The sequence below is a fragment of the Hylobates moloch genome, unplaced genomic scaffold, assembly GCF_009828535.3.
Source record: "Hylobates moloch isolate HMO894 unplaced genomic scaffold, HMol_V3 SCAFFOLD_1937, whole genome shotgun sequence".
NCBI lineage: Eukaryota > Metazoa > Chordata > Mammalia > Primates > Hylobatidae > Hylobates > Hylobates moloch.
The window spans coordinates 1-9,523 of NW_026654212.1; the positions used below are offsets into that span (position 1 = coordinate 1).

Genomic DNA, 9,523 nt, shown 5'->3' on the forward strand with positions numbered 1-9,523 from the left:
TGAGGTCAGGAGTTTAAGACCAGCCTAAGCCTGGCCAGGTGGCTCACGCCTGCAATCCTAGCACTTTGGGTGCCTGAGACGGGTGGATCACCAGGTCAGGAGTTCAAGACCAGCCTGGCCAAAATCCTGAAACTCCATCTCTACTAAAAACACAAAAATTAGCCAGGTGTAGTGGCACGTGCATGTAATCCCTGCTACTCAGGAGGCCGAGACAGGACAATAGCCTGAATCTGGGCAGCAGAGGTTGCAGTGAGCCCAGATCGCACCGCTGCACTCCCGTCTGGGTGACAGAGCAAGACTTCGTCTCAAAAAAATAAAATAAAAATAAGAGTGGCATGGGCAACATGATGAAACCTATTTTTACTAAAAATACAAAAATTAGCCCGGCTTGGTGGTGCACGCCTGTAATCCCAGCTCCTCAGGAGGCTGAGACAGGAGAATGACTTGAACAAGGGAGGCAGAGGTTGCAGTGAGCCGAGACCGCGCCATTACACTCCAGCCTGGGTGACAGGGCGAGACTCCATTTCAAAAAAAAAAAAAGGAGAAATGTTCTCTTGCCCTATGGGAAAGCCCATGGGCACTAGGAAGGGTTGGGAGCTGGGAGGTTCCATTGCTGAGTCGCTGCGTTTGGAGCAAGGAGTCCAACCATTTATCTCACAACCATTTATCTCAGAAGCTATGGATAAAGCTGGTTTCAGGGTACAATGCACAGTTTCAGGAGTCGGGCTTACAGAGAAGTCCATTTCAGAAGCAATGTTGTGTGGCCTGACTGCTTTTCCTCCCTTGCTCCTGGCCTCTGTTTTAGCTGGGTAGGACATGAATGACCCAATTCGTAGGATGAAATTTACAGAGGATGTTTCTCAAAGCTTCTGGTATTCAACTTACATATATTCATATCCATTTAGGTTGAGTTTATTTATTGATTTATTTTCAGGCAGGGTCTCGATCTGTTGCTCAGACTGGAGTTCTGTGGTGTGATCTCAGTTCACTGCAGCCTCCACCTCCCCAGCTCAAGCAATCCTCCCACTTCATCTTCCCAAGTAGCTTAAACTACAGGTGCATGCCACCACATCTGGCTATTTTTTTTTCTGTATTTTTTTTGTAGAGATGGGGCTTTGTGGTGAGTCACGCGGCCAAGATAGTTGATTTAATAATTTGTTATGCAGCCAGGCAGGGTGTTCAGCCTGTAATCCAGCATTTGGAGTGAGGTCAGGAGTTCAAGACCAGCCTGTCCAACATGGTGAAACCCAGTCACTACTAAAAATACAAAAAAAAAAAAAAAAAAAAAATTAGCTGGGCGTGGTGGCAGGCATCTGTAATCCCAGCTACTCAGAGGCTGAGACAGGAGAATCTCTTGAACCCGGTAGGCGGAGTTTGCAGTGAGCTGAGATCCAACCATTGCACTCCAGTCTGGGCGACAGAGCAAAACTTCGTCTCAAAAAAAAAAAAAAAAAAGATTTGGTTATGCTGGGGAGATGGGAAGAGTCAGGTTAGGGGCACCCAGGCTGGGGGAACAGGACTGGGGAGGTGGATGGAGGGCCTCTGCAAGAAGAGCCTGGGAGAGCCGGGAGGAGGCGGTGAGGCAGGGGAGCACTATGGAATGGCCCTGAGGCCGGGGGTGCTCAGGATGACCAGGTAAAAGCACAGCTGATCCAGGGTGGAGGGGAGGCCCGCAGAGCATGAGCAGGAGGCTAGAGGAGACAGACCATGAGGCCCGGGGAGACCCCTCACTTGAGAATCTCCCATAGCTTTCTTTCCAGAAATCGAAAGTTGGTTTTTAGTCCCTTCCAAGGCTTGAATGGCTCATCATCATTGTACACAAAGTTTTCCCAACAATATTTAAAGTCTGAGAAAAAAACAAGGAGAAGGCAGTGAGGGCCCAGCAGGCCTCTCTCCTGGCCCTGGGCCCTCCCCTCCCAGGCCAGGTCACCTGGCTGCCAGTTGCAGTGGGCGCTGGCCCCATACCTGCAGGCTTCCCGGGGACACTGCCCTGTCCCACAGCATTGCAGACCCACCTGCCCCTCATGCTGTCCCTCCCACACCCGCTCTCCTCAGCCCCTCACGTCTCACGTTTGTACTCCATGATCTCCACGGAGGCCCCTTCCTCACTCAGGCTGCGGAGCCCCTCCTGGTAATCTGTATTCCAGAAGTAGTAGAGGCGGGCGGTGAAGATGGTGAGATTCACGTTGCTGTGCCTGGCCAGGAACTCCGCCACCTCCCCTGCACACTCTGGGCAAGGGCTCCAAGATGTGTACCAGGTGACCTCGTAGTTTTTGTTAGGAGTCAGTATGTCCTCACAGAACCAAGAGAGGAAGCACATTTCTGCATGACAATGGGTCTCAGGATCCACCTGGGGAAGGAGGAGGAGGAGGGCAGGGGGAGCTCAGACCAGGAGCACTAGGAGTGCAGGGGTGGGCGATGGGAGCAGAGGGCGGGCCTGGAGCCCCAGGGCATTTCCTTATTTATTTATTTTTGAGACAGGTTCTCTCTCTGTTGCCCAGGCAGGGGTGCAGTGGTGCGATCTGGGCTGACTGCAGCCTTGACCTCCCAGGCTCAAGGAATCTTCCCACCTCAGCCTCCTGATTAGCTGGGACTGCAGGTGTGTGCTGCCGCGCCTGGCTAATTTTTTTGCAATTTTTGTGGAGACAGTCTTGCCACGTTGCCCAGGCTGATCTGGAATTCTTGGGCTCAAGCGATCCTCCTGCTTCAGCCTACCAAACTTCTAGGAGTATGAGCATAAACCACATGCACGACCTTATTTTATTTCTTTACTTTTCATTTTTCTGGGTATATAGTAGGCCCCAGGGCGTTTTATTCATTGACTTTCCCTTCTTCCATCCTTCTCCTTCCTCTTTATTTTTTTTTGAGATGGACTCTTGCTCTGTCATGCAGGCGGGAGTGCAATGGCACCATCTCGGCTCACCGCAACTTCTGCCTCTTGGGTTCAAGCGATTCTCCTGCCTCAGCCTCCCGAGTAGCTGGGATTACAGTCGCGCACCCCTACGCCTGGCTAATTTTTGTAGTTTTAGTAGAGATGGGGTTTCACCACGTTAGCTAGGCTGTTCTCGAACTCCTGACCTCATGATCCACTCGCCTCGGCCTCGCAAAGTGCTGGGATTACAGGCGTGAGCTACCGCGTACAGGCGTGAGGACTGTGCTCGGCCCCTTCCTTCTTTATTTTATTGAGTCTTTCTCTGTCTCATCATGCCCTCAAGTGTGATTTCTGGCATCCTGTTCCCCAGGCATCCATTAACCAGGCATCCTCAGCCCCTGCTGTGGCCTGGCCCTATGGGATCTGCCTTGGTCCCTGTCTGCCTTCTGCTGGGAAGGTCATTGAACCAGCATTATCCCATGGAGTTGAAGGTTGGCCAAAGGGGCTACTGAGCACTTGAAATGGGGCGCTGATTAGAAACGTTGGCACGTGTAAAATACACAGCTCATTTCAAAATCTCATTGTGTGAATAGACAAACTTTAACTCTCTCATGAGACATTTTATATTAAGTGTATGTTGAAATCGTATGTGAGATAATTGAGCTAATGCAGACATTAAAATTTCTTCCACCAGTTCTTGTCGCCTTTCCAGCGTGTGGGGACTGGAAACACTTGTGCTTCAGTCCTGAGTCCTGGGTGTTTCCGAGGCCAGCACCGCTGTAGGCCAGGCCTGCCCAGCACAGACGGCTCCCTCCTCAAACACACTCTGAAAAGCCTCCTGCCTGGGCGGAGGGGGCTGCAGGGGTGGGTGGGACACGACAGGGTGGGTGGGAGGTCAGTGGCTGCTATGGGGGCGGCAGGGTTAGGAGTGAGGATTCACCATCCTGTGATGATGTGTCCTTGACATCTAGGAATCAGGGCAGTGGTGGGGGCGGCCCCACCAGCCCGCAGTGACTGGCCCAGGCACAGTGCTGGACACCACACCCCCCGCTTCCCACAGCTGCTGTTTCCCGAGGACTGCCGGACGCACGGCTCCATGACAAGATTTTGGGAAACAAAGTCAAGAGTGAGGGTGCTGGGCGCTAACAAGGCCTTTTGGGAAGAAGCAAACCCCTTCCACGATCCGATCCCAGGAGAGTCAGGGAGGAAGATCTGGGCCACGGACTTAAAAAATGTGGGAGGAGGTTGGGCGCGGTAGCTCATGCCTGTAATCCTAGCACTTTGGGAGGCCGAGGGGGGCGGAACACTTGAGGTCAGGAGTTCGAAACCAGCCTGGCCACCATGGTGAAACCCCGTCTCTACTAAAAATAGAATAAAAATTAGCCGGGTGTGGTGGCGGGCACCTGTAATCCCAGCTACCCAGGAGGCTGAGGCAGGAGAATCGCTTGAACCCGGGAGGCAGAGGTTGCCTGAGGGAGACTCTGTCTCAAAAAAAATAAAAGAAAGAAATGTAAGAGGAAAGTACACACAGGAAAGCCCACGCCGGGCACGTCACTTATTGTTGTGTTTTCTGCGTTCCCAGCTGCTTAGCTCCTATTTAGGATGTAAACGGGACTTCGGTGCTACCTGGTTTAGGAAGACGCCACTCTTCCAGGAGACACGTGAGGGCCACTTTATAACTTTCATGGTGAAGCACAGCCAGGTTTCGTTCCGACCATAGGCTTTCCGTAGGTTTTTAAAGTGGAAGTAGAATATGTGTGGATACGTTGCCTCCATCGGGTTTCTGAAGGCACAAGGGAGAAACCCCAATGCAGAGACTGCCCCGGGGTCCTCGGGGCTGATGCCCACTGAACACCACTCCCTGGACAGCCCTGGGCTCTGGGCCTCCTCCATCCCTCCACTGCCCTGAAAATATCTGCTGCTTTCCCAGGCAGGAAGACTGGGAAAGAGAAAGAGAAGGGAGTACTGGCAGGGGCAGCAGGGACAGGGTGACCTCTCCCAGCTGTAAGCCCAGCTCTGGGGCTACCAATGGGACACCCTCAACCTCCCAGTTTTTCTGCCACACATTTCCCAACCCATTAGGAAAACGCAACAGACAATAAAACTCTTCACCCTGAAATAATTGCTTGAACATTTCAGCTCAATTCCTTCCTCACATTTCACCTGTCCGATGATGATGATGATGATTTTTATATTGGGATCACAGCGAATTTATTTATTTATTTTTACACAGGGTCTCACTCTGTCACCAGGCTGGAGTGCAGTGGTGCAATCTCGGCTCACTATAACTCCCGCCCCCTGGTTTCAAGCGATTCTCCTGCCTCAGCCTCCCAAGTAGCTGGGACTACAGGTGCATGTCACCACGCCCGTCTAATTTTTTGTATTCTTAGTAGAGACAGGGTTTCACCACATTAGCCAGGGTGGTCTTGAACTCCTGACCTTGTGATCCACCCACCTCGGCCTACCAAAGTGCTGGGATTACTGGTGTGAGCCACCGCACCCGGCCCTAATTTTTGTATTTTTAGTAGATATCATGTTTCACCATGTTGGCCAGGCTGCTTTTGAACTCCTGACTTCGTGATCTGCCTGCTTCAACCGCCAAAGCGCTGGGATGACAGGCATGAGCCACTGAGCCCAGACAGTCCAGGCTACTCTCCTAAGTGCTGCATATGTCTGAGCTCATGGCGTATGCCTGAGGCTTGCAGGGGCCATCCCTATTTTACAGAGGAGGTGCCAGAGGCATAGAGAGGCCAGATAATCTGCCCACACCACAGAGCTGGGGCGGCAGATGGAGCTGGGGCCCCTTTCCAGGCCAGCCCTGTCCAGCCTCTGCATCACAGGCCCTGCGGTGGGGAGCTGTAGGGAACCACGCTGTCTTCTTACTAAACTTTAAAATAAGAGCATTTCTCCTGATCATCATATTTTATCCTACACCCCATGTTGCAGGTGTCATTCTAAAAGGGGAATGGTGCTCACGGAGGAGGATCCTGTGTCTGGGGTCGTGTGCGTCCTCCTCTGCTCACAGTGGAGGCATCTTTAGAAGAAATGTATGATTTTCTGGGACAGAGACCATTCCCTCCCCCACACCCTCTCTTAAGACTTTGTATTGAAACAAAGTAAATCTTATAGAAATTGCACCAAAGTGCTGAGAACAAAATGCCTGATTGCTCCAATCATCCTTTGGTTCAATTCTCCCAGTTCCAGAGCTCAGAAATAGTGGGAAGCACACAGGGGAAGCACCCTGCCAAGGCGGGGAGCACCAGCCCAGCCATGACTCTCAGGGGAGAATCTCAGCAGGGGGCCTGGGCTGGGGCAGTTGGGGGAGGTGGCCCATTCAGAAGCAGCAGTGGGGCGACCACATAGCAGGGCAAAGAGCCTGGCTGGTTGTGGGAGCAGCAGAGGAACCAGAGGGGAGAGAGCCCAGGGCTGGGGTAGGGGGAGGCCAGGGCTGAGGCCCAGGCAGGAAGGGGCAGCAGAGGCCCCGTGGGCAGAGCGGGCAGTGGTCCCTGATCTGGGGCTTCATGTGCACCCTCCCTGGCAGGCTTGTCCTGGCCCTGATGTTAGTCCTGGGCTTGGGTTCTATTTCGATCTTCCAGGGCCCTTGTCGCAGGAGACACCTGCGCTGTGAGTGACCTCCCAGGCACATCTGAGTACAGGCCTCACTTTATGCTGCTTTCTCACCTGGATGGGAGGACCTCCGGAGGGACCCCTGGATCCTGCCCTCAGGAATCATCCCAGGGACGCCCCCCACCCAGCAGCTATGTGGTAGGGAGGGAAAGTGAGGGGCAGGTGTCTGCTTCCCCCCATGCCTTCACACTCAGAGGCCACCATTGGAGGGAGGAATAGCGGGTGGGGGGCCCTCAGATGTCCCCCCAGGATGCCATGGGTGCCCCCACACTGAGCTCCTTCCTTCCACATCTCCTGCCCAGAGTTGTTCTCTGGTAGGCTGAGCTCTTGTCCCTATGTCACAGAAGGGCGGAGGCTGGTATCCCTGGCCACCCTGTCTTGCAGTTTGCTCCTCCGATCTAAGACCCAGGTGCTCAGTTCCCGTCTCTCCCGAGGGCCTTAGATCCCTTTCTATGGCCTCTCTGGTCCCTGGTTGCCCTTTTCTATGGTGCTTCCTGGAGAGCTCCTGGCATCTCAAGCCTCCCATTGTCCAAGCTTACTCTTTTGTAAAATCTTACTCAACACCTGGCCAACATTGCAAAACCCCGTCTCTACTAAAAATAGAAAAATTAGCCGGCATGGTGGCATGAACCTGTAATCCCAGGTACTTGGGAGGCTGAGACAAGGGAATTGCTAGAACCGGGAGGCAGAGGTTGCAGTGAGCCGAGATCGCACCACAGCACTCTAGCCTGGGCGAAAGAGGGAGACGCTGTCTCAAAAAAAAAAAAAAAAAAAAAAAAATGGGACCTTGATCACTGAGTGTTTGCTTGGCTCTTTCTGCATCTCCATCCCTGTGGCGGGGATTTGAGAAGGGACAGGCGTGAGCAGGAGGCCAGGCTGGGTGCTGTTAGGTGGAGAAGCCATGGTCTGGAGGGAGGGGCTGTGAGGGTCAGGGCAGGACTCGCCTGGGAGACGGACACACAGAACGGGGACCCCTGCATGCCCCACCCAAGCTTGGCCCAAGCCCCCTGGGTCATTGTCATGGGCTAAATTGTATCTTCCCCACATTGATATGTTGAAGCCCTCAACCCCACCTCCCCACAGGATAACTGTATTTGGAGACAAGTACACTAAAGTGGTGATTAAATGAACTCATGGCCCCTAGGGTGGGCCCTAATTCTGTCTCACTGAGGTCCATAAACAAGGAGGACATTTAGAGGCAGAGAGACCCCAGGAGTGCAGGTGCACAGAGGAAAGGCCAGAGAGGACACAACCCCGCCCACCCCTCCACCTTGGACTTGCAGCCTCCAGATCTGTGAGAAAATAAATGCCTGCCCTGTGGGTACCCGGCCCGGCCATCTTCTATGGCAGCGGAAGCCTGAAGCTGTTTCCATGGTGGCGGCTCCTTCTCAGGGGCTCAGGTCGGCCTTTAAGGAAGGTGCTCAAAGCTTCTGACTGTCGGGCTTGTGACTATTCATGCCCACTTACTACATCCAGTTTTACGACAAATTCGGTTATGCCAGGGAGATGGAAGGAGCCAGGTTGGGGCTCCCAGGCTGTGGGGGTGGATGGAGGTCGCTCTGGAGGCAGAAGGGGCCTCTCACTCGCAGGAAGGGCCCAGGAAAGCAGGGGGGAGGCAGCAAAGTGGAGGCAGCACGAGGAGCTGGGGTGAAGGGGTGTGACCATGAGGGCAGGCAGGGGGGCAGGAGGGAGGGCAGGAGGGCCCAGCCAGGGGAGTCCTCAGGAGGATGAGCAGGAGGTGAGAGGAGAGAGATGATGAGGCCAGAGGGAGACCCTCACCTGAGAATCTCATTTAGCTGGTGGTGCAGGAATGCGTAATTGTCATCGAATTTGTACCAAGGCATGAATGGCTGACCTTCATTGCACACAAAGTTTTCCCAGCAGTATGCAAAGTCTGAGATGAAGAGGTAGGAAGCACTCAGGCTCTCCCCTGACCCTGGGCCTGCCCTCCCAGGCCTGGTCTCCTGGCTGTCAGTTGCAATCAGTGCCAGCCCCACCCCTGCAGGCTGCCCTGGGACACCCCCAGCCATGGCATAGCAGATCCATCCATCTCTGAGGCTGTTCCTCCCCGTCAAGCTCCCCTGACCCCTCCACCTCTCACCTTCATAGTCCATGATCTTCACACGGGCCCCTACCTTATGCAGCCTGCGGAGCGCCCTCCGCCAATCTCTACCCCGGTAGTAGTAGAGGCGGGCGGCAGAGATGGTCAGGGTGACATTGGGGTGCTCAGCCAAGAATTTGGTCACCTTCGCCACACAGGGCAGGCAGGGGTTCCATGATACAAACCAGGTGATCTGGAAGCACCTGTTAGCAGGCAGTTGGTTGCCACAGAACCAAGAGAGGAAGCACATTTCTGCGTGGTTCTCAAGCTGGAAATACACCTAGGAGAGGAGCAGGGGCAGGGGAAGCTCTGGGAGGGGGGAACAGGAGGGGTGCAGGGGTGGGGCAGGGGGAGGAGGGGCCAGGACAGGAGCCCAGGGGATCTTGCCATTGAAGCTCCTTTCCTCCATCCCCCCTGTTTGGTTTGAGTGTTTGTCTGCTCCAAGCTGACCTTCGATGTTAATTGCTATGGTACTGGCCTTAAGAGGTGGCACCTAGAAGAGGCTATGAGGCTGTGGGGACTGCACCTTTGTGGGTGCCACTGCTGTGGTTATTCAAAGGTGACCTCAGCCCCTCTTTCTGTCTCTTGCCCTCTAGCTGGAGGGGCAGCATGTCAGACTAAACTGCTTCCTCTTGTTCCCATGTCATGGAGCAGCAGTGACTCAACATCCCAGGCCACTCTGTCTAGAGCATCCCCTGAGCTTCTGGCAACAACCTTCACTCACACCTGACTGTGCAGTTCGCAGGCCCTGGAAAGTTGCTGGTGCCTTGACATTGGACTTCCCGGAGTCCAGAACTCGAGCCCACACATTTCTGTTCATTGTAAATGTCCCCGTCTCAGTCATGCGGTTGAAGCATCACAAGGTGCACCAAGACACGTGCTTCCCTGTGTTTGGAAGTTTTCCCAGCCCTGTTCATGGCCTC

At 53.9% G+C, this 9,523-nt stretch overlaps 1 protein-coding gene across 1 annotated transcript; it reads right to left on the reverse strand.

Moving 5' to 3' along the window:
* Positions 1 to 1,727: 1,727 nt before the first annotated feature.
* Positions 1,728 to 8,426, reverse strand: LOC116464846 (DNA dC->dU-editing enzyme APOBEC-3F-like). The gene is made up of 4 exons (XM_032148094.2): positions 8,279 to 8,426; positions 4,499 to 4,655; positions 2,071 to 2,350; positions 1,728 to 1,846 (listed from the first exon to the last, which is right to left on the reverse strand). Exons 1-4 carry the CDS (start codon positions 8,341 to 8,343, stop codon positions 1,728 to 1,730), a joined length of 621 nt encoding a protein of 206 aa, XP_032003985.2. The 5' UTR covers positions 8,344 to 8,426.
* Between the last annotated feature and the right edge of the window lie 1,097 nt (positions 8,427 to 9,523).